Raw genomic sequence first — 26,513 nt, forward strand, 5'->3', positions numbered from 1 at the left:
CCACGTTACATAAGTCAATAGGGCATAGACGTGCTGCTTATTAAGAGGGGTTTAAAAGAGGATGAGACTGGCAGTTAATACTGTCTAGCAAAACACATGTATGGTCTGTCTGTAATGCTTTATGATAGCCCCATAGAGGCACGGTGCAGAGTGGATAATAACGTGCACATGACTCTGCAGTGTTGACTGACAGCTGAAAGGCCCCTGTCAATATAATGTCGCTGACAGAGGAGCGGTGGCTGACTTTCCCTCTTCGACCCTCAGTGACAGAGGTGACCGGCTGCTGTCTTTATCAGCAATCACCATGCTTTTCATTTTTTTTCTGGGTGAGATAGGACCCACAAAGTGGGGGTTGATTGTGTAACATCATCCTCACTGTAGGTATTTCATATATTGGCAAATCCAAAGGACTGCATTCTGATATATATCTGCGAGAGGATTTTGGAAGGAGAGTACCGGTATGAGGTCCATCATGAGCCAATTTAGAAAGAATAGGTTTTGCCTTCCCTAAGTGCTCTTAATAAGCTGGCTGGCAAAATGTCTGTCCTTATAATTGCATTGCACTTCATCTCTTTTCTCTGGCTCAGGCCAATTATCCTCTTCGCTATTTTTTTTCTGATGTCCACATTGTATCCTGTCCTGTGATAAAAGCGATGCTATCTCGCTGCTGGTGTTGTCCTGCATCTCAATGCAATCCTCTCATGAAAAGAACAGAAAGGACATAGCTTTTCATCAATAGGTCTCGCGCTCTTTCTCTTTCTTTATCCCTCTCCTGTGTCTGTCTGTCTGCCTGTCTTTCTTTCTCACTCTCTCTATCACACACAAGTACACAGGCCTACACTGATCACACACAATAGTGTTTATTTTGTTGTTGTCCTTTAAGTGTTTCTTAATGCATTAAATGACCATATAAACTGTGGTTGTGTGCACTCCCAGGCGAGAGCTGACAAATGTGAGAAAGACGTGGTGATCTTTGGTCAATCCAAAATGCACAAAATGGTCATTTTTGATCAAGCTTTGGTGACCACAGACGTCCTGTGACCAAATTCTCTCTAGGTGACTGCTGCTAAAACCCATAGAAAAACCATCCAATCTGAATATGCCATGCCGGTGTTAGAGCGAAAGCATGATTTTATTTTCATATCTCCATGTATTCTTTGTAGGGATGTCCCAATCCTGATCCCAGTCTGATCTGATACTTATTTACTTAAATGTCAGTGATGTTGCTAGGTACGTGTCTAGAGCTGGAACGACTAATCAACTATTTGGATTAATCAATTAATCGTTGAAGTAATTTTTCATGCAAAGAATGGCTGCCTTTTCTCTGTTTTATCATATTATTTATCATATATCATATTAAACTAAATATGTTAGGGTTTTGGGCTGACAAAACAAGACATTTGACATTGGACTTTGAAACACTGGGATGGACATTTTTCACTATTTTCTGACATTTTTCAGATATAATAATAATAATAATAATAATAATAATAAGAATAAGAAAATAATCAACAGATGATTTGATAATGAAAATAATCGTTGCATCCCTATGCCCAAAATGTGTGCAACAAATGTGTGTTCAATTCCTAGAAATAAACAAAAGAAACCTTGCTGTCAAACAATAGAAATCCACCAACTGGTCACCATTTTCTTACCGTCTGCACATCTATCTTGCACAGATGAGATCCTGTGTTTATAGTCCCAATCGACGCAAGAGAGACTAAATGCCCTTGCTGCAACAAGACCAATCCTCGCCGCACAGATTTCATTCATATTATTGACTTGATACTAGGGAGATGATTTTGGTTGCTCTCTATACTCAACTCAAACATTTTCAGATTTGGGACTTTATTTGTTTCATTTTCAGATACATTTTTAACTTACATGAATATAACCATAATTATAACTATACAACATCAAACACAAGTGTAACATTACAATTTGTCAAAAAACACAAATTATATTGGGGACCCACTCAAATGACCACCTTTGGCTCCCGAGGACTCACTACATTGATAACCTATCAACACCACTGACATGCTGATTAAATATGTATCGCTGAAATGACTCACAAACAATCTTGGGTTGAACACAGACACGTTTAATTTTGCCCTGCCATCAAGTTACTCACAGAGTAACATTAGTCATATGACCCGCTGCCGGCTTGTCATTTTAACCAGTAAAATAGACTAGGCTACAAAATAGAAGCTGCTACCTGAATGTTTTGTTCACTGCTCCAGGCTGATGCTCTATTTTATATTTATCCAGATCAGGGACATCTCTAATTCTAGGCAATTATTGTCCAATCTGTCATGCCTCAAATTTTATATTGTACAGTGTGACAGGGATTGCAACAAAGATGTGTTTAATTTAGATTAGTTTATTACATTTGTCAGGGACCATGTGCTAAAAAACATTAATCTCGAACAAGGAAAATAGAAAGGTATTGTACCAGATATAGCAACTAGCTAATTTCCATCTGCACTCCCTGCGGAGCCTTTAAAATGTAAAATGTGCCCAAACACCTGCATGAAGGCAAATATTTACAATAACAGGCAAAGCCCATGTTTAATTTTTGATTGGCACAAAAACTGCTTCTGTCAGACAGCCTCCTTCAACACAAGCACTTCTCTCTCTCTCTCTCTATCTATCTATCTATCTATCTATCTATCTATCTATCTATCTATCTATCTCTCTCTCTCTCTGTGTCTTTGAGGAGTTTTTCAGAGCACATAGATTATAAAATGGGGCACGAATGAGCCAAGCTCTATTTTTATATCAGGATCAGCCATTTCCTGTTGTCACCTACAGGCAATGAGCCTGAAATTTATGTGTAAAACAAGGCAGCAGTGGACTTTTTCTGCTTGTTATATAGCCTGGGCCTACAACCTGACCACGATATGTGTGTGCTGGTAGAATGAGAGAGGGATTCAAGGAAAAACTGAGTAATTCAGGAGAAAACAACGTAATTACCACCATTAAGCAGCAGATGTGGCAGTTAATGCAAGAAGTAAATGAAAACATTCCACGTCTGTTTCACGCACTCACTTGGCACGCTTTGAATGTAAACGCAAATATGAACATGCTGTTAGAGCACACAGACATGTATAAAGGACCATATCATGCCACCTGCACTCCCTCCTACACCAGCAAATTAGCACATCAGATAGAGGAAAAATATGCAGTCATAAAATCAAACATGCACGATATCACACAAGAAGACAGCAGCACCTATACCAACTCGTGTGTGTGTGTGTGTGTGTGTGTGTGTAAAAGGCCAGTGTGGGATGCAGTACAGCTATTGACTGGTGCTGAGGAAATCCCTCCACCAAAGTCTAATGCATGCTAAACATGGGCTCTGTTGGAAACAACGTAGCCTGGCTCCGCCCTCCTACGTACTTCTGCTCAATTTTCATTTTCCTTCAGTATACCGTCTGGGTTTGTGGTATATTCTTGGGTTTCCTTCGGCCAAATCTTTCGCTTTCCAATCAGCGAACAGAGGGAGTGGCTGAGAACAATGACGTTGAGGTCGTGCGCTGGTTTGAGTTGTAGTTCCGTAATGGCGGCGGAGAAAGATGCGAGCGAAGCCATTCGTTCCGTTGTGGCAACGCTGCCGAATATCCAGAAGTTAAAGCCCGAGCAAGAACAATCGATAACACTTTACTTGAAGGTATTGACATAACACTCATAGTTCATGACAGTGACATGACACTGTCATAACTATGACATGACACTGTCATGAACGTGTCATAAACGTTATAAACAAGTCATAAACGTTTATGAGGACATAATGACAACAATGGTGAAGAATTGTGTAAAATCTTAAAAATATACACAATCCAAGTCATTATACTGTATACAGTATATGTCTGGTGACAGTCTGTTTTGAGGTATAAAATAGACCGAGTCTGGTCAGGTATTTATAGCAATGCGTGTATAACTTTACTGCTATTGTCGTCTCATACAGAACTGGACAGATAAAAATGGCAGCCAGTGAATTGTCACAACTTCCTCTAATAGCTATGCATTTTTATTATAACTATTTAATTATGGTTAAGTGATTTGACACTGATAAGCGGTGTTATGAGAACTGTCCAGGGTGCTGATCAGAGTACAAACTCTTAAACTGACACTAACGCTGTCCGGGGTGCTGATCCGAGTACACACTCTTAGGTCCTGTTTACACGCATACGCTCGCAGGTGAAAACGACAAAATATTTTATCAGATGTGCCTTTCATTTAGATGGCGACGGCATTTTTGGGGCTTAAAAACGCAAAAAAGTGAAACCACCCTCCAGAGTGGAAATCTTAAACGCTCCACTGTCGCGTTCCAGTCTAAAGGGTAAAAACGCACTGTGTGTGTGTGTGCATTGTTTGGAGCAATAACTCCACCTCCTCGTCTGTCCAGACAAAATTGTCAGCTTTTGTTGTTCGCTTCGCGCTACTAGGGAAAGGAGAGGGAGAGAGGAGGAGGAGAGGGAGAACAGTAGAAGGCGCGTGGACTTGGTGGATTGCATTTCACACACTTTTGCGTCACCATATGCACGCAGATTTCCCCCCCGTAACGCTTGTCTAAACGCAGAATAAAAAGTGAGAACACAACGTCACTTTTGTGTTTTCTCTTCAGATCATTTCCGTCTAAACATAGCCTTAAACTGACACTAATCCTGTCCAAGGTACTGATCAGAGTACACACTCTTAAACTAACAGTAATGCTGTCCAGGGTACTGATCAGAGTACACACTCTTAAACTGACAGTAACGCTGTCCGGGGTGCTGATCAAACTGCCCACCCTAAAAGCTCCACTAGCTGCCGACATGGGCTTCAAATGCTTCCTTGCTAAAAAATTTTAATAGTTTTAAATGATCTTAAATGTTTTGGCCATATTATCATGCTAAAGCAAAGTTACAAGCACTGTCCAAGGTGCTGATCAGACTGTGTACCCTACTTAGACTGTACATAAAGATGGATGACACATCTCCACTTTTTCCCACTTTACAAAAATGAAGGCAAAATATCCCGGATACGGGCGCTGCCACCTTGCACTGGTGACGTCATTTGGAGCCAGAGTCTGCACAATAGCGATCGTGGTTGGAGCCGCGGTATCACTCAATCGCGGGTCAAATATAGCTGTCAATCATACACCCTCCTTTTTATAGCATCAAATAACTCATTAAAACCAAATTTATCAGAAGAATAAACACTTAAACATGCACCAATGTGAACTACCTACACTGACAGAAACCAATCTTCTTAGATTTTTTGTTTGTTTATTTTTAAGCCCATCTGCTAAAATGTAGGGGATGGATTTATGACCCATACTGCAGCCAGTTAAAGGAGATTTATATGCACATCACGTAGGTGCAAGGCTATCAATGTCAATAAAGAAAATGCCTGCAAACTTACTCCAAGCCAAAAAAGTTTAATCACAAAGTTTCAATCCTACTTGGATCTTCATCAGGTCAAAACGTTTGGAAAATGGAAACCACACCCATATTCATACTGTACATGTTGCACACCATTAGGCTGACAAGCTCTATGATTGCAGGTGTGGTTTATCCAGAAAGGGTAATAAAACATCCAGAAACCATTGACAATTAGCAAATCAATAAAGTACATAGACAAAGTACATAAAATGGAAAACAGTAATACATAATATTACAAATGATTTTTTTTGTTTTTTTTAATTCATCATCAAAATCATCATCCCATACATCTACATCACCTACATTCAACATTAAATTGTATTAGGTTAGAAAATGTGGGAAATCTTGAATCCTTGTAATTAAATTGGGTCTTCCACACTTCTGAGTAAATCAGCATGGTCAAATCACATTTAAGAAGGAAAAAGAAAAAAGGAAGAAAGACACTAGTTATATTCATAAATGTTTTCAACTTTTTCCAGAATATATGTCAAGGTCTACATCTATACACACACATATGTACCAATATAGGTAGAGCCATCATAATATAACCACCATTTCTATCTAGAGAAAATGTTTTATCTCATACTCTTGATTCAGACCTCAAGGTTTGAGAGTCTGGAAAGTGAAAATATTAAAACGCTTTGGAGTAATAGGTAGGGTTGGGTATCGTTTGGTTTTTTTTCGATTCCGGTGCTAAATCGATACTTTTAAAACGGTGCCGGTGCCTAAACGGTGCCTGAACCGGTACTTTTCAATAAAGTAAAAAAAAGAAGAAGAAAAGAAATAAGGGTAGTAAACAACAGTCAGTGACTTGTTTATTGCTAAGGCCATGGTCAAAATTAAAGATTTAATAATAATGTAATAACTATAACAATAACAATAACTTATTTCACCAGTAAATTGCTGTTGAACCCCAGATGGGAAAAGGGTATTTTACAAATACTGTTATTGCATCACGAGGCTACCTGTTTTAAGTGAATGCACCGTCTGTGTTGTTTAATTCCGACAACGGCAGCTGCGAGTGAACGCACCGTCTGTGTTGTTTAATTCCGACGACGGCAGCTGCAAGTGAAAGCACCGTCTGTGTTGTTTAATTCCGACCATATAAACATACTGTATATCTATGAATTGCGACAACGGCAGCTGCTGCGCTGCATTGCAGACTGTTACATCCCGCTGTTGAAGTCCTCCACAGTGAAATACAGTCACACTTTACACTGTTTAACGTTAGCTGTCAGCATTTTACCGGTGTTTAATCCAGCTGCTAGCTAAAGGTAGGCTAACGTTACATGCTGTCAGGTGTAGTGTAGAGTCAAGCACCGAAATGAGGCACCGAAACTTTCGTTCTTATTCGGTCTCGTTACTACCGTTTACGTCGGCACCGGTTCCCTATTGGCACCGAGTTTCGGTACCCAACCCTAGTAATAGGGTACCTAATCGTCTCATCCTCTTCTACACTGCAGCCAGTCACCAGGAGGCAATCAAGATGTTTTTCCGTAACTTTTTTGGAGCTGCCATTTCGTCCATCTTTATATACAGTATGGTATTATGGTACTACGATACCCTAAAACTGTCTCTTGCGCTGTCGAAAGTTACTAATTATGAGTGTGGGCCAGGGTTAAAAATTTCAAACCGGTTTGATATTAAGCCAAACACCAGACTGGTATACCGAATTCTACCACTAGGTGTCGAACTTGAGTCAGCAGCCATTCCCGAGTGGAACATGATGAGACTGAAAGAGCCCATGAATGAGAGTGTGGCGATACCAGTCCACATGTTGGCGGTAATGCACCTCTAAGCCATGACTTTTTTTACCGCAGTGTTTATAGGTTTCCATTTTTTTTTTTTTTTTTGGGGCTTAACGCTTTTGTCAGCTAAGGTGCAGTTTTAGTTTTCTTTCAGACTAACTCTGCCATGTCTTGTTTCGTCACCCCAAAAAACACATGAACATTCTAGCAAACGAACACAACGTGTGCCCCCCCCCTTCATCGCGCCGGTCTCAGCTCGGCAGTAAATGACGTGCCTGTCAGACACTAGCGGCTCCGTTTATAAACAACCATATTATTTATGTTAATTACGTTGTCTTATGGCTTATTACCAGTAAGCAAGTTACTTGGAAAGTGTAGTATACTAAGCTACCAGTTACTCTACATTAAATGAAGCTTCAGCTTCACAACACTGAAGCTAACGTTACCCCACTCAGAGAAATGTAGCAACCTAAGCTACAGGAACATGGCAAAAGTAGTTTACTAACATTAAATCAAAGCAATTTTTTTATACATCCATGTACAGCCCTGATCCTTGGCAGTTTTATTTCAGACCGCAGCAGAAAGCTCCGCTGTGCTTGAGCCTCAGAAATGCTTGAGGAAATGTAGCTTGTGTGGACGCAACCGCACTTCCTGATCAATATAAAAGAGCTAATCTACTGAAAAGCTATTTGCAATACAAGTCGGATTTAGTGCGGTGACGTCGTTGGCACAGGTTGCTGATGTAGGCTACTTTTTAATTTGCCAGAATGTGTCATAATGACAAATGCCGGTTCAGCCAGTTTGCATAAAATCCCGCCAGTTTAAGCTTGGACAACAACATCTTGTACGGCCCAACTTTTCTGATTAGACAGCACACTGGGACTAGCACTGTCCTGTGAGTGCACAAGTGTTCTCTCCAGATTCACAACCACATGCATTTCATGCATTAGTTGATCACTAACAGCAGAACTTCATCACAGTTGTTATGTCAGCATGCTTGCAAGCATTCATTCTTCGTTGATTTAAAAGCACCTGGCACATGTAGTATTATTATTATTAAAAGTAAGTGAAACAGGAAACAAATGCTGATCTAAACAACAAAACAGAAACAGCATAACATGCATACTTGCCACGTAAAATCTGTCCAACAGTTCTTGCACTCAAGAAACCCCCAATTCTCCAACAGTAGTTTTCACGCCCACTCTCCATTCCTCCCTCCCTGTCTTTCCAAACCTAATTTGAATACTCATGCAAGTAGTCTAACAGGTTGTCACCCTCAAATCCAAAACGAGTAGATGATGCAGCAATAATTAGTATTTCCCCTCTTCTGACTTCCATGTCAGTGATGCGGTCAGGTAATAACTTCTGTATTGTGCAGATGTCAGGACCATGCACAGCAACACATGGAGCTTATATCCCAACCTGAACACTGACATTCCAAGCCAAAACCAGAGCAATCACAATTGGGTTTTTTCCCTGAGATTTAGTGTCACAGCTACATATTTTATATATTTTATTATGATTAAATGGAAATTTAGTTTCTTAGATGTACGCATGACTGATCTGCAGGGTATACTTACCGAGGTATAGAGGTATCCTTCACTATTCATGGCAAGGTATAATCCTGTCTTTGCCCCCTGGATTGCCACAATCCGCAGTCCCACCGGTATTAAATTGAACTGTGCTGAATTGGGGAATACAGTAGGAGAGATAGGGTATGATAAAGAGTGAGGGAAAAAAAAAGAGAAAGTCAGAGAAGATTGTGAAATCAAACTACAATACAGAGTCTGCTTTTTTCTGTCTTCATTGTATTAGGCTGAATGGCTGCACTGTCACGGCTGTATGCTATATCTCTCTTAAACCCAAATGCTGAGTCTGTTTATTCAAACATGAACACTGTCACCTTCACTATATTTTACACTGCCACACCAAATGGAGCTTAGGTAGGTAGATACAGTACCTGGGTAAAACCTGTTAACACTAAAAGAACTAAACCTATCAAGAAATAATATAGGTTGTTAAATAAATCAAATTAAACAGTTATACTATATATATATGTGTGTGTGTGTGTGTGTGTGTGTGTGTGTGTGTGTGTGTGTGTGTGTGTGTGTGTGTGTGTGTGTGTATATGTGTATGTGGTGTGTGTTGTGTGTGTATATATATATATATATATATATATATATATATATATATATATATATATATATATATATATACCATGAGAACACTGCATAGTTTCTGGTCTAAAACCAAACTCAGATTGCTAAAGGTCAGGATGAACATTCACATCATCTCAACGATGGCAGTATGCCACTTAGAAGCACTTTAAACTCAGCTAGCAGCTTTTTATGATTTATAAACTTTAAATACTGAGTTTCAGATCCAATCCGAATTAGTATCTGTGACTTAAAACCCAGTATGGATGGCTTGTAAAGACGAGCACATTAAATTACCAAAGTTTGTCAGTTTGATGTGATGTTCCTTCCTATTAAAAGACAAAAATAACAGTACAAATTGGAACAAATTTGACATAAGCTGTCAAAATCCTAACTTTTACTTTGACTCTTCAGCCAGCGGGCCCCTATAGCACAGTGTGACACCTGCTGTGGTTCGGTTTAGCTCAGTGTGTAAAGTACAGCATTCATTTTGCCAAAGTTTGGGATTTTGGTCCCAATGAGGGTTTGAGCTGTTCCATATTTGAGCTGTGTATGATGGTGAAAACAACACGTGTCACATGCAAATGGCTTCTACCCAGTTCCACTAGCCTAACTGGTGCTCGAGACTGGACTGTGAATCATTTTTGATATTATATAACACAGCCACAAGCATGCAGCAAGACATGTAGGCTATATACAGAAACACACACTCACAAAATGAGCTGCTTTCATCCCTTGTGCTGTCCATGGTGCCGTCAGGCTGCATCTGCAGGTAGTATCCATGTTGGCTGTATAGCCGAGTAACAATGCCTTTCAGCTGTGGCTCTGCAAGGGAGCACAGGAAAACCACATCGTATTAGACAGGTGCCACCGCCAGAGGTCGAGAGCAGAAATGACATTCAGTGATTTTCAGAACCTAGAAAATGAAATGGTTAGTCAAATATGTCAGAGTTTGAAGACACTAACCACAGTGTGCAATATCTGAAGTTAGACCATGCTTTGTGTGTAAGATCTAATTGGAGGGATTGCATCGGAAGTTTGTGCAGACCTTCATGGTTTCCAGAGATATCAATTTGCTGATACAAGTCAAGTCTAACAAAACTAATGGCATTACTATTAGGGCTGAGTTAAAAAAATAGATTTTCCGATTTAAAAGTTGATTTGATTGATCCAAAATCGATTCATAAAATCCAAGAATCGATCGTTGTCTGTATCATATGAAACTAGAAGACCTGAGAAATCCAACTACGTCATGCTAGCTTTGGGGTTTCGTGTTAAATAAAAAGTACATTAATGTAACTGCTTCAATAAACATTGATACTTTTAATAATGCAGCAGGTTAGAGGAAACCTTGTACAAGTGTAGGATATCTTTCATACCCAACCTAAATTGGTATTGTAACTGAAATGTTCCTAACCATCATGCAGTTGCAAACTTGTCTAGAACCATTACAAGCCTTGCCAATGGATACAGTGTCAGGTATGGTTATATATAATACCGTTCAGCTCCTTCATTTCCAGAACATGAATATCAAAAGCAAAAAATAAATAAAAAATCAAAGTCACATGAAAGGCCGAATGGGCACCAGTGTAACGGCTTTAGGGAGTTTTACCAGAGGGGAAGATTCCTGACAGAACAGATGATGATTGATGTCTGACATCATTTCCATAATAGAGGAAGACTAATCTAACCTTTAAACACCTCACAGTACTACAAAAGCAAATAATACAGCCATTTATGTTGTGTATTTCTTGTTAAAAGAGGAGAGAAAATGTTTAAATATTCAGCACAACAAAAATAGTTTAAGCTATCAGTATTCAATAACAATTTCTTAGTTAATTAGTGAATTGCCCAAAGGTACCCTTTTGGACTAATTCACCTAACACTGGGAATGCATTATATAAATTAATCTGAAAATCTGTAGTAGCTACTAATTCACCCGATGAATAAAATGCATGTATAACTTAAGCTAAGCCGTCGGTCCACTGGCTTGCTACCAGTGGTATTTTTAGCAAGAGCTGGGGCCATCAGAGGATGAAGTCAAGTGAGAGTGTTCGTCTGTCTCCAGCTAAATAAAAAATATATAATCGAGGGGGCTGGGTGAAGAGGAGAGGATGCAGTGTGAATAGAGCGATTGAATGTTTTATGAGTGGAGTCCCTGCAGCCTACTTTGCGTTCATTAAAGAAACAGACAGACAGACAGAATCTTTGCAACAGCTCTCAGACATCACTAGAGCACCCCCTCCCTCAATTCCACGAAGCACTCTCCGTGTTGAGGAAATCTAAGTTGTCCCCTGAGATCAGCACATCGCTGGCTCGGCCAGGCTCCTCCAACAGCAAGGAGAAGCCTGTAGGTCCCTTGACTTAGCTAAAAGCTCAGTCACATAGTCTGGTCAGTGAACTAAAGAGTGTCTTCAATGCAGCTTTAATAAGGGAGATGAAAGAGCAGTTTATGGCAGAGCCTCTGGAGGACTGAAGGCCATCTGGGAGTTCCCCCCCCCCCCTCTGCTAAACTTCGCCCATGCCCTTACTCACATTCCTCAAGGAGGGGCCGAGGGCACTGCGCAATCTGCATGTCTTCTTCAGACTGGCAAAGGGTGCAGGGAGGAGATCTGTAGGACTATTTCCCAGAGGAAGTGTGCCACGGTTGAGGCATCAGTGAAACTGTGACCTACTCCCATTGTTACATGCAAGCATCTGCAGCACTCCCCTATCCTTTCTCTCTTTCAAAGCGGCTTGTCAAAACATTTCAGTATCTCTCTCTACTCCTGCACTTTCTTCCTCTTTCTCCCCTTTTCTATTTCCTGTTCTTTGAGTTATGTACGTTTTCATCCGACTTAATAACATCATACATCATCCAATCAGGGCAGGGACGCCATTCATTACTTGTCCCCACAGATGCAAAACAGAGAAATGAGAGAGAGAGAGAAATAAAGGGAGAAGGGAGGATGAGAGTGACGGCTGTATGTGCTCGAGAAAAAAACACATTTAGGCACAACTTCAATAGACAGCTTGTTCAATATGGCTGCAATCAAAACCCCCATCCTTGGTGTCAGGGGCACTAAAACTAATGTTTCACTTAGCAGAGCTGGCTCTAACCTCAAAATCCTCATCCCAACGCACAATAAATTCTGATCCAGTGTAATGAAAGCTCCCAGCAAAAACTATAACAGTTGTCTTTTACTGCAGCTGCATTAGAGATTCATAGAATATAAAACAAAAAACCGCTCCGGTGGACTTATGCCACCTTATTACCATACAAATATTGCAACTTTGGACTATGCCCCAAAGTCATATTTTCTAAGCGATTGTGCTCTAGAAGTCAGTGTGCCTTCATTATATTATTGTGGTTATCTGGATGAAATGCTTTGGAATTTGAACTCTGCAGTCATGGTTTGCTACTGAGAAATTGTTGAAGTTGTGGACATTTAGAACTGGGAGGTACATTTCAATGAGTGGTCACAATAAGGTTTTATAACCTTCATTGTTATGCAGTACTGTGAACTGAGAGAAGTTGGAAGGAGGCACAGATTTACTACGTGTCTTACTACAATCAACACACACACACCTTTATTTGCCCGTACAACCAATAGTACATGTAATCTTAACTTTCTTTACTCTTAATTTCTTATGATTAATGATGACATCTCAAACCTTCTACTGTGTGATTTATTAAATAAAAATATTGCATAGCCAGAACTATTGTATCTCCACAGCGCTGGATTATGGTCTGGCTACACCAGCATATCATTTTGCTTAAGCTCAGTTGGTAGAGCTGGCGCCCATATATAGAAGTTTACTCCTCGACGCAGCGGGCCCAGGTTCAACTCCGACCTGCGGCCCTTTGCTGCATGTCCTTCCCCCCCGCTCTCTCCCCTTTCATGTCTTCAGCTGTCCTGTCGAATAAAGGCCTAAAAATGCCCCAAAAATAATCTTAAAAAAAGCAAGCCGTTTGAACAGCTCTGAACAACACTCTTGGCCAATACGTGAAGATAGAGACTCGAGGGGGACGGAAGTCACTGTTACTACTTTCAATTTCAGTCAGTAAGAAAGGTGCCTCGGGTTGTTAGAGTGAAACACGAGCCCTTATGGCTTGTATAGACATAAAGAAGTGAGTTACAGTACACGACTCACTGTGATTATGACTTCTGTCGCCCAATAATTTGGGGGCAGAAGGTCCCATGGCAGGAAAAAGGAAAATTACCTTTGTTGTAATGAACACTATAAAATTGTTCAGGGATCAAAAGATAGTGTGACACAGTGACTATACAGGTAATCTACTTTGGTAAAGTCTATTCATGTGCCTGCTTCTTTGCGTATCTGTATGTTTTTATGCAGCTGTGTGAGTATCAAAACTGTGTCTGGATTTAGCACTAAGTTGCTCTTTAAAATGATTTTTCTTTCCATGTATGCTTGCATCTAATGTGAAATTCTAAAGCTGTTATTTGGTTCTAATAGTTGAGTGCGGCAACAAGGCTTTTAGCAACATGCAAATGAACAAAACTGTGCATAATCATAACACTGACTTGACTCAGTGTCATCTAATAGCAGAGATGCACTACATCCCCATGCGTATTCTGCCAACTGCTCCCCTCTCATCGTCCTGACAGCACATCTGTGTCTGCATAATGTGTACACACACACACACACACACACACACACACACACACACACACACACACACACACACACACTCACTCTGCCATTGTTGTTAAAGTTGCAGTATGTTGGCATAAGAAGTGAATACAGCATGCCTCAACAAACACGCACAAACATTGTCACCTAAGTAACACATACCTTTCTTCAAAAAGTAAAATAGAGTAGGGCTGCAACTAACGATTATTTTCATTGTCGATTAATCTGTTGATTATTTTCTCGATTATTCCATTAGTTGTTTGGTCTATAAAATGTCAGAAAATGGTGAAAAATGTGGATCAGTGTTTCCCAAAAGCCCAAGATGACATCCTCAAATGTCTCGTTTTGTCCACAACTCAAAGATATTCAGTTTACTGTCACGGAGGAGAGAAGAAACTAGAAATTGTTCACATTTAAGAAGCTGGAATCAAAGATTTTTTACTTTTGTCTTAAAATTTGTCTTAAAAAAATTACTCAAACCGACTAATCAATTATCAAAATAGTTGGCGATTAATTTAAAGTTGACAACTAATCGATTAATCGCTGCAGCTCTAAAATAGAGTACATCACACAGACTACAAACACGCACCTGCCAACGTCAGATTTGTCTCTTGAAGGAGTTGAAGTTTGGAAAATAAATATCTATTCTATAAACATTACCTTTATTATAAATATTATATATTATAAATATTACCTTTCAAACCTTTTTACCCCTGCCACAGGGGATAAAATAAAGGGATACTTGAGATATTTTGTGTTGCACTTAAAATAGAAGTTGGGGAACTCAAACAGATTTAAAAATAAGACAAAATCGAAACAGCAGAAGCCGAGAAATTCCTGACTTTTAGTCATAAGTATAGCTCAAGCTCCAAAACACTGGATCCTACATTTCTTACAATGCAACCGGATAGGGTTAGGGTTCATAAGCCCTTACGTGCTTCCTAGATGCACCCTTCTTTCGAACCCCACAACTTCTCTTTGCAGTATGAAGCCCAAGCTGACATCATCAGGGTCATTCTAACCCTAAATTTCAGAAAGCTCCCTCCAGAGCCACAGAAGACATTATACAAGTATGTTCACGGGCTATGTAGTCCTCCTCGTGACGACCAAACTCCACTTCATGTCTAAAATCACTGGAGTGCCCCTTATAATATTAATGGTTTGTGTCCAAGCCACATAAGAGTGAGCAATCATTACTAGGTAAGCCAACTTTTTTCCCCCTTCATAAGCCTTGGAGAAATACACTGACACTATGACAGCAGTGTCTACATCTGGTGAGATTAGCAAAGCACACAGAGTTGTTTACATGAGCAAGAAGCCTGTTTGTATCACGAGGATACGTAGTGTGCTCATGTAGTCCCTACTGCTCCACAGGGGTAAACAGAGAAGATGAGAACTCGGAAAGCTACTGACTCAAAGGTCATGTTTAGTGATTTGGGTATGTTAGGGCATACTTGTATTCAAACAGTCACAGCATATATTATGTGACAGGGGGCCAAAAGCAGTCACGGTTTTATGGGACAAACATATCTAATGTTTGAAGTAATGCTGTGGTGGAAAGTACCTAAGTACATTTACTCAAGTACTGTACTTAAGTACAATTTTGAGGCACTTGTACTTAATATTAATTTTTTTTTTGCTTTTCCCTAATTTTAATCCACTACATTCAGAGCACAATATTGTACTTTTTACTGCCCTACATATATCTGTCAGCAGTTTTTAGATTAACATTTTACATGAAAATAATCTTGTTAATAATTAAATGAGTGGCTTCTATCAGGGGCTTTTGACCACTTACAAAGAAGCAGGGACATGTCTTTGAGTTGTTAGCGGTTCCATTTAAAAAGGCCTATCTGTTAAAGGCACAAAGAAAAACTCCAATGTTTTACAAAAAAGTCCAAAAGACAAATACAAATGTATGTAGCAGAACTTATCATCTTTTGTAAGCCAACGAATCATCTCATGACCCCTCAGATTTATCTTGTGATCTTTGGAGAGGCCCAACCACTACATTGGGAACCAGTGGCCTAACCTACTGAACTGTAAAACTAGCTCCACCTCAACCAGTTGCAACGGTAAAATGGTACCTATACATTGTTGCATCAGTATTAACAATCAAATTATACCATATATAAAAATATTTCAGTCAAAAAGTATTTTTAATTTAGATACTTTATGTACATTTAGCTGATACATCATACAACAAGTACTAAAACTTCTACTTAAGTAATATTTTGAATGCAAGACTTTTGCTTATAGAGTATTTTATGTATGTATTGGTACTTTTACTTAAGTAAAGGATCTGAATACTTCCACCACTGTTAAAATATGCTAGGAAGTAGTCCCATGCTTTGTAGGGCTGCAACGATTGTCATTATCGAGAACTATTAGATTTTATCGATAAATCGTTTTGTCCATAAAATTGTTTGTTTTATGTGGCTAACGGTGACACGATTTCTCATTGATACTGAATGAATAGTTGCAGATTTTCTGTCGATCCACTAATCGGATCAACTGTAGTGTATGCTGTATATTAATTGCTTAACAGTTCACAAGAGCCCTGGTGATCTGACATCCATGTAACACAACTCTGTGAGAATGAAGTCGTCCTGAGGGGTTGAAAATAAAGCCATGGTTCAAGACAGCCTTTTTTTTTGCATAAAAGTAAAAAAAGAGAAAATGCTTCAAGGACATGACCGAATTAGAACTGTAAAGATTAATCAATTAGCTGTCAACTATTAAATTAATCGCTAACTATTTTGATAATCATTTCCATCAAGTTCTCAACTTCTTAAATGTGAATATTTTCTAGTTTCTTCACTCCTCTTTGACAGTAAACTTTGTATCTTTGAGTTGTGGACAAAACAAGACATTTGAGAATGTCATCTTGTTCCTGGGGGAGACCATTTTCTGACATTTTATAGACCAAACAACTAATCGATTAATGGAGAAACAACAGATTAAAGTCTGGTGGAAAAGGAAACTTGTTTTCAGCGTGAAGGATAGGATGTTTACCTTCCGCTCAGATGAGCAGGCTTAGATTCCCAATTCATGCTAAGTTTTCTCCCGTAACAAAGTATTACATTTAGATCCAATCCAGACTGCTCATAATGATGAATCAATCATGATTAATCCTAATGTATCCTATCTGGTGTGAGTCATCTACTGTGATGTGCATCCCTGTTTTGTAATTAAAAGAACAGCAGGGGTTGCACATTATCTTTCAGGGTGAGCACACTTACATCTGCCTTGCAGAACTTTCACTAGCTATGCCAGAAACAGGACCAGGAGCCTCGACTGTCCTGGGTATTTCCCGCCGAGAGGAGGTGTGTGACTACATTCATCACTCCTCCTGGGACACGTGTGGGCTTGAGTGACAGAAAACATTTGCTGATCCAGCTCAGTGGAGTGTGGGTCAAAGAGAGCTCGCTGTCTGTTTATGTACATCAGCGCACAGGTGTTGTCAGCATACCCGACAACATGTTGACTCATCAGCAGGCCCATTTCCAAGTGACCTCTCCGCACATGAGTGAAAATATGACTCACAGTTGACAAGCGGAAAAGCAAATGTGTAGAGAGAATGCCTTAAGGGATGTGGCTTCAAAGTATACTATGTATGCACTGTAAGTCAAAGTCAAATTTGACTCTGCCAGTGTTAAAAAATGCTTGCAATATCACATTCTATTTCAGGCAATGTATGTGTAACTGGTATTCTAATTCTGTGTAACTGTTTCAAGAAAAAGAAATAAATCTTAAAGTGAACTTTACATTGTTAATGTACAAGTATGAAGGATTCCTCAGCTGACAGACATTTTTTTGTTATGTTATGTTGGAGAGAAATATTTAATTTGCAGCTTTCAGGCAGAGGTTAACAGAATATTGCGTAAGTGTTCCAAGTTTTGTGAAAGCAGTAGCGATTATAGTCATAAGAGCATTTTGTTTATTAAATTGGGTTTGCCTCTAATCCCAGCAGTAACCGGTCTACACAGGGGTGCCCCTCATCAATTTACATTCAGCACTGATAATCATTTTGAAAATCACCTGGGGGAGACTGGAGCCTGGTGTTACTGTACAGCCATTCAGATAGCAATTATGTGTGTGTGTCTGTATAAATGAGGTCAATGCACATAAGAACCCAAGGTAATCACTTCATGCATCACGGCTGCCATCAAGGACACTTAAACCCTTTGCCACAATGTAATTGCTCTGAAAAATAAGCAGTGGTCGAGGTTTATCGCTAATCAGCGTAGTTTATGGCTCAGTGTTGGTTATCATTACACTAATGTATTTATCTGGCTTGGTTTGAGTGGAGTATGTCGCTTGGTGAGCTCCCTCTCACCGAGCTCCTCTTGATAAGGTTGGAGGTAATTACTGGGGGCCTGCATGACTGAACAGCCAAGGGCATTTCTTCTTCTGCTATGACCGAACCAAACAGCAGGGGTTTTCCTTGGCTTATATTTTCAGGACTCCCTAACTCTCACCTATACCTTCTCATCGTGCTCCCTTTCACTTTCAGCTGCTCTCTCTCTAGCTATTTGACTATACATGCATGCATGCATGCATGCATACAGTACATGTGTGACTGCATGCATACATGTGCATGTGTAATGCATATATGCAAGAAAGAGTGTCTCTTGTGTAGTGTTTGATTATGCTTCTAATAAAAAGGTGAACATGGTTCCTCCTTTTTTTTTTTTTTTGCTGCTAGTACAGTAATTATCAACCTTGTGGGAAGATAGAGAGGGAGAAAAGGAGAGGAGCAAGGGAGGATTGAAGTCGTGACAGTTAGTTAACAACATGGAGGCAACTCTGACAACGTTTGACCAGGCATAAAAGAGGGAAGGATAGCAAGAGCAAAAGAAAAGGGAAACGATAGAGTGATACAAAGATACAGAGTGTGACAAGCAGTTGTGAGAGGTAGGGAGAGGAGATAGGGCAAGACAGGTAAAGGAACCATGTTGTAGTAGAGGAGGGAGTAGAGGGATAGCAAGACGAGGGCGAGGTTAAAGAAGAAAAAGGAATGAATGAGTTGTATCCCATCACCTGCAGCTCCAACAATGGTCTCTACATTTGAATTCAAGGCTCCATAAATCATTTCATGTGACAATGGCAGCAGTTCACTTAAGTGAGACAGAGTTATTGCTGCTTATTAAATGGTGCTGACAAGAGCATGTCAAACACGAGCTGAGGCAAATGGAACTCACGCGGCTCCCCTAACATACATTTAATATTCACATATGAGCTTCATTAGCATTCTGACACATACATATCAGTGACAGTTAACAACATGCTCAGCACAGGGCCATTCAGTGTGATGTGGTGCTACTGCATACATCAGCCCCACATCTTAATACATTCAATAACATTACAGCACCGCATTTTATTTCTTAAGTTTAAAATGTCACACTTACTCGCCTGTGCTTTCACACGAGAGCAAGACCACTGAGCCTAACAGCTCCCTAACACACCTCATCTATTCTTTTTCCCCATGGACCCTCCAGCAGGGACACAAATAGGCACTTTAATATATACAGAACAAACAAACACAAACATTCCTCTGCACTCCCACAGGGGTCCAGACCTCTGTCAGATCGTGTGATAATCACACAAGTAAACAAAGAACTGAGCTAAACAGCACAGTGATGGACAACAAAGCATTCAGAATTTGAACTTGCATTGATTTGCTTGCTGAAAAACACTTTGATCCAGCCCTTAGACGGTGGGCTTTTCCCACGCAGAAGAAGAAGAAAACCAAGTAGAGATGCCGTGGAGCAGCTCTGCATGAGAGGAGGAAATCCATTGTAGATTCCAGCGAAACACTGTCTGAGATTAAGTTTAGCTGACACAGTTTCGATACTCACACAGCTGCATAGAAACATACAGATACAGGCACATAAGTAGATTGGAACCAATGAAGATATAGTACACATATGCAAACATGCATGCCAGTGAGCAAAAAGAGATTATCCATCAAACACAATAGGTTTTCTGAAAAGTGTACATTTTAAGATGAGATTTGGGTAGCATTGGTATGTAATATATCCAGTAGTGAGCTATTTTTTCCCATTTAGTAATGGGGCAGCGCAACCAAATATATATGTGTGTGTGTGTGTGTGTGTGTGTGTGTGTGTGTGTGTGTGTGTGCGTTTCTTTTTAAGGAGCTCAGACATGAATGTGCTGCATCCCACAGTCTGTTCTCCACCAGATTAGTCACTGTCACTTCCCGTTTTCAGGTTTGAATTGAGCAGCTGGATGTTTTTTTGCAGTAGAGGGAGAGCAGGACCGGCAGCTGCAGGTGCATCCTTTGGGGGAACAGCCGAGGAATGCACCCAGTACTGGAGAGTTGGTCAGCAGTGTGGAAGCTGGTCTGGTGCCAGTCTCGAGTACTCCCTTTGCTCCATTCTATCGACCTCTTACTGCACACGGGGCTCTACTATTGATTTAACGATTCAGACCTCTAAAGGTCATCACATGTAAATGAAAAAGAAAATCTATTTTTCTCAGTGATGCATGTCCCACATCTTAGCTGCACTTGCCACACTCACCTACAGCACAAAGTACAAAAATACTGCTATTATTATAAAATAGTGCTTATTATTCGGGAACAGGGGAATTTCAAATGTGGTATTATGTACTCAGCTCTCTCTTGCAAAAGAGATCTTGATCTCAAGGAGATGACCTGCTTAACTAAGGTTATATACATAGACTGTATATAAAGATGGATGGCTTGACAGCTCCCCAAAAGTGAAGCCAAAACATCTCGATCGCCTCCTGGTGGCTTGCTGCAGTATAGATTAAAAAAAAAAACGTCCCCTCCATATTATGGCGTTTTTCATTACATGGTACTTGCTCGACTCTACCTGATTTTTTTGGTTTTCCATTATGAAAAAAAGTCCCTGGTACCTGCTAACAGGTACTTTTTTTAGTACCACCTCCGTCCAGGTTCCAATCGAGCTGAGGCGATACCAAAAGGTGACACGAAAACCTGCAGACCTTGGTCGGAGAGAATCGTCACTAATCACTGCGTCATCATTGCTAGCGACAGACGGGGGTGTCCTGAACAAACCCGCCATTTTTTAAATAGTTTAGCCAGCGGTGTTTTTTTTTTTTTGCTGCCTCCAGCTACTTTTGAAACAAAATCTGTCTTCTGGCTGTGGCAACAGCCACATGCCGAGAGTCAAAAACAACACACCTTCAACGTTCTGTGTGTGTGTGTGTGTGCGTGTCGCGTTAGGTCACGGCAGTTTCCTGCGGCATTGCTATGACGACCAGTTAAATTGCTACTTTTAAGTCTTCTTCAATACAGCAGGATATTAATTTTGTAAAATGTATGATAAAGCAGGGGATGCTTTAGAGGCGTGGCTACAATCAGGACAGATGCTTAACAATGCTAACCATGGCATTGTGTACATTAAAATAGTCGTGAACATGTTTTTGGGTGTTGACCGTGTCTTAAACTTTGACCCTCTCACTGTGTGTTTTCACTTCATCAAAGTTAATTGGAGCATTTGGTTGCCTAAAAATGTCTTGTTCAGCATGATGCCAACTAGGGCTGCCCCTAACGATTATTTTTGTCATAGATTTATGTAATGATTATTTTTTCGATTGGTCGATTAATCTAACGATTGATTTGCATATTATTCTAACGATTGATTTGCATATTATTCTAAAGATTTTTTAACTGAACTTTGGAGAATCAGTACTTTTACTTAAGTACTTGACATTAAACTTAAAATGGCTATGACATGGATTTATTTCATCACTGGAGTAATGTGCAGTCAAGATAATCAATGGCAAATGTATTTTTGCATCAGTGTGGGGCAAGGAAAATAATGTAGGGCTCCAGACTAACTTTTTTTACTATTAGCACTTTAGTAAAAGTGAGAGACACAAGTGTAGATCACAGCGTTATGCAGTTGGCTAATCGTTTCCCTCTAGTGTTTAGCTTAGCACAGCACCATTCCAACCATAAACAACACTGGCATGGCCAATCGTCACATCCGTTTGCAAAAAACAAGATTTTGAGGCCCCTGTTACCAAACTCAAGGCTTCAAAAGAGCAGTCCACAAACTAGGGCTGCATAATTAATCTTAATTGTATCAAAATCGCAATATGGACTAGTGCAATGTCGAAATCACAGGGGCACGCAATATTTGTTAATGGCAAAATATGTGTCAAACCATTCTGAATGAAGTATTGTGGTGCTGCAGAGATGTCCTGGCCTACCAATCGTATCCTACAGACTAAAGAAAAAAATCTTTGTTTGGTACAGATCCTTGCAAAAATCACACTATAATCATTTTAATGTCTTTCAATGTTAATCATTTTCAATGCAAATTAGAATAAGGATACCAAAATGATCATTCCCTCCAATATCGTGAATCATATCGCAATCGCAGTCAAAACAATCGCAATTTGATATTTTCCTCATATCGTGCAACCCTACCACAAACCAATGGGTGATGTCACGGATTTTTATGTCCACTATTTTTACACTGTATGGTACAAATGGACACATCTTTTTGATATTTTATCAGAGTACTTCCTGGTTCCTTTGAAGTACATCTGTCATTCATGTCCTCCTCCTCTCACACCCTCTCTGCCTCTCCTTCTCCTTGTCTTCTCATCATTACCTCTATAGGTGTCCTCCATCTTGACTGTCTTTCTCTTGTTAGAGGTAAATTCAATCTGTCCTCGTCAGCTTTAATCAAAGCCCCCACAGATTCAATTTTGCAGGTATGTGTGGGAGGTTAAGGCGGAATCTTCAGGACGACAGGAAACAAAAACGGTGTTCTTGTACACACATCCCTCCACCTCCACAGTTTGAATAAGGCCATTGCCTCTCTACAGCTCAGTATCTTTTCACAAGCCAACTCTAAACTCTTACTGCAATAGTACTCATAGAAAAAGTCACTAATCCCCCTGATCCCTCATGTCCATTGACTTTATTGTCTAAAGAGCGTCTGCAACCAAGAGACGGAAAGTTAGATAAACCTTCAAAATTAAGAAATACATGAATATACAATAAATCCCTAAATCTCTAATGGATTTGTACTTAATTAAAGCAAGCTTAAAGATTAGAGCTCCAAACTGTGTTGTTTCATCGTGGTTTAATGTGATGTGTACATCTTGGGATTAACTAGATCACCCTCATCATTGGATACCATTGGGTACCAGATACTGTATTTAAGTTCCCTCTGATGAAACAAGGGTTTGTTCAAAGAAGAAAATCCCCAGACATTGGATGACCTCAACAGCAATCAGTCACTAATCTTTTGTTTGTCTTGTCTAGATGCAGACAAACCGAAAGCTGTTGTTCCTTGGGAATCTCTTAAATTTTGATTAGGGCTGGCTATCGTCAGCCCTAAGCGGTGTCATGGCACTTTTACTCATTTTGGTTGGTAAGTTTAGAACTGAGATGTGCCGGTTTACAGGTTTTTCTATATAGAACCAAAAACTGCCACTCACTAAAATGTTTTTCATGAATTTTACCGTACAAAAATCTGAGGACCGAAACGTAAATAAAGTGAGAGCAACTGACATTTTTTTTTATTGAGTTTTTCTTTCTTTCACAACTATTAACACCCAAAAGACATCAGAACGTATGAAAGAATGTATGAAAATATGGATAAGTGCATATAATCTAAGAGACACAGACGGTGTGAGCATTTAGCATACGTACAGTACAGGCCAAAAGTTTGGACACACCTTCTCATTCAATGCATTTCCTTTTTTAGTTTCATGACTATTTACATTGTAGATTCTCACTGAAGGCATCAAAACTATGAATGAACACATATGGAATTATGTACTTAAAGTGATGGTTCGGAGTAATTTCACCCTAGGGTCCTTTGCACCATGACCTCGAGCCAAACACCCCCCCAGAAGCTTTTTTCACCTGGGTCTAACATTGGGAGAGTTAGCGTAGAGTAGCGTTAGCCGCTGAATAGCTTAGCGCAGAGGCTAATGGATCCGAAGTGTCTCTTAACATTACCCCATTAATAATGCCCGAAATGATACCAAAGGTCTACACTAGTACATATAGGTTATGCACTCATAAAACGATGGATTGTAAAGTTTGTAAGTACACCAGAAGGTTATGTAAATAACACTTGCCTGCTGGCTTCTGCTCTCTGCTGTTGTTGTTGCTGCTGTAAGACGAGTGCTTAGGGGCATCTACAAATTACAACACCGAAAAGAGATGCAACAAAAATATTTTTTAATTTAACTTATTTTTTAAAGTAAGTGCTGTAGTATAACTAGCAGGAGACAAGTAATAATTGAGGTAAGTTTGGAGACATTACCTTATTTAATCATTAAATTAATAAATATTTTTGTTGCATCTCTTTTCGGTGTTGTAATTTGTAGATGTCCCTAAGCACTCTTACTGCCCGGTAGTAACAGCAGCAGCAGCAGCAGAGAGCAGCAGAGAGCAGAAGCCAGCAGGCAAGTGTTATTTACATAAACTTCTGGTGTAGAGATTTACATATCGCGTTATGAGTGCATAACCTATTTGTACTACGTAGGCGTTTGGTAATATCATTTCGGGCATTATTAGTGGGGTAATGTAAAGAGACACTTCGGATCCATTAAACTAAGCTATCAGCTGATAACGCTACCGCTGCACACGGCCCCCAATGTTCGACCCAGGTGAAAAAGCTTCTGAGGGAAGTGTTTGGCCGATACGGTCAAAGTACAAAGAACCAGTCAAATCACTAACTAAAAAGTGTGAAATAGCTGAAAACATGCCTTATATTTTAGATTCTTCAAAGTAGCCACCATTTGCTTTTTTATTAATAAGGGAAAAAATTCCACTAATTAACCCTGACAAAGCACACCTGTGAAGTGAAACCATTTCAGGTGACTACCTCATGAAGCTCATTGAGAGAACACCAAGGGTTTGCAGCGCTATCAAAAAAGCAAAGGGTGGCTACTTTGAGTAATCTAAAATATAAGACATGTTTTCAGTTATTTCACACTTTTTTGTTAAGTACATAAATGTGTTCATTCATAGTTTTGATGCCTTCAGTGAGAATCTACAATGTAAATAGTCATGAAAATAAAGGAAATGCATTGAATGAGAAGGTGTGTCCAAACTTTTGGCCTGTACTGTACTTTATAGTTATGTCTTGGCATTTTCAGCACTTGGTTATGGTTAAGGAAAGATTGGGGATTTGGTTGAATATCTAAAAGTCCACAGTGATATGAAGCATGAGATAAAACATTAGTTTTTGTTTAAATGTAACCAAAACTAGAATCTTTCCTTTAATCAAAGTGCTTTTGTTGCCTTAAAGCCCCTACAAACTTGGTTTCAAATTTGAAATATTGAAATTTAAAAATAATACTTAATAATAGTTTTTGTATTTTATTTTATTTTTTACTTACATTTTATTAATTGTTTCAACATATGCAAAGCAAAACAAATCAGTATTGTCACAGTACAACTTTTCTGTCAGGTAATATGTCAGTTCAACATCTCATGGTTTTATGGCTTATAATAGAGGGGTCATACAGTGTATTCGTTTGTGGTTTGCTATAATGAGCAAGTAGCGATAAATGTGGATGTGGAGGAAAGACCACCAACCGCGCGTCTTATTCCAACAAATATATTATCCATGTTGTCCACTTTGCGGTGTATAAGTCCTTTTGCAAGCGTATTAGTAGAGTCAGTCTTTCCATCTCATGAATCTCTTTAATCATTTCAGTCCAGTTATCTACTGTGGGTGGATCCCTCTGTAACCATTTACGAGTGATTGCTTTCTTTGCAGCTGTAATCATTATTTTCAGAGGGTATTTGTCATGTCCTGTTATTCCCTCTGGTAGATCACCCCAAGTTTTTGCATTATTTATTAAAAACGCAGTTTACCATATCTGATTTTTTTGATCAGTTTGATCAGGCTTTATTGTCTGTCATGACAAAATTGTCTTAGACTTGGCTCAACAAAAACAAACTCAGAGCTTTGATTGACAGTGGCCTTCCAACATTAGGAGCAGCCTTGTCGTCACATTTTGATAAAAACATTTTTAGCAAATCATAATTGGTCCTTATAAGTATGGGACATAACCTTCTTATAACTAAGCCCTGCTCATTTAAACCGGTCTGTAGTGCTCAGAATAAATAATAGAGAATATAGAAATCTTTTATGTGAAATAACTCAAACTGTTCCAACTTTGACAGAAAATTGTGCGTTCATAAAGGAGCATATTGCTTAGAATAAGACGGTGATTGAGAAACTATGTTTTAAGGCCTTTGCTTCCCCAGACCACCTCTGTAGCACTTCCTATGCTCAGAAAATACACTCAAAACATAGCTGGCATAATAAACAAGTAGCATATAAATGTCATGTATTTACGTTACATACATCTTTACATCTGCTAGCGACACAACAGTCATTGACCCGACCCACCCACCCAACTTGAACTAACAAAAACACCTAAAACATTCATTAAGTAGAAGGAAAATGCTCATCCTTCAACCTACTTCATAGACATATTATTAAACAAGAGAAGAACTGAAGGAAGCGGTTTTGCAGTGACTGTTCATAACC

At 39.5% G+C, this 26,513-nt stretch overlaps 2 protein-coding genes across 2 annotated transcripts in view; one reads left to right on the forward strand and one right to left on the reverse strand.

The window, feature by feature from the left end:
* The window catches only part of nlgn2b (neuroligin 2b), a 159,081-nt gene that overhangs the window by 20,055 nt on the left and 112,513 nt on the right, over positions 1 to 26,513 (forward strand). The gene's annotated exons all lie outside the window — the stretch shown is intronic.
* The window catches only part of fgf11b (fibroblast growth factor 11b), a 49,495-nt gene that overhangs the window by 17,400 nt on the left and 5,582 nt on the right, over positions 1 to 26,513 (reverse strand). Inside the window, exons 2-3 of the mRNA XM_039777227.1 lie at positions 10,045 to 10,155; positions 8,755 to 8,858 (exon numbers count right to left, since the gene is read on the reverse strand). Coding sequence (XP_039633161.1) covers positions 8,755 to 8,858; positions 10,045 to 10,155 — 215 coding nt within the window. The remainder of the gene's footprint in view (positions 1 to 8,754; positions 8,859 to 10,044; positions 10,156 to 26,513) is intronic.

The sequence above is a fragment of the Perca fluviatilis genome, chromosome 16 (genome assembly GCF_010015445.1).
Source record: "Perca fluviatilis chromosome 16, GENO_Pfluv_1.0, whole genome shotgun sequence".
NCBI lineage: Eukaryota > Metazoa > Chordata > Actinopteri > Perciformes > Percidae > Perca > Perca fluviatilis.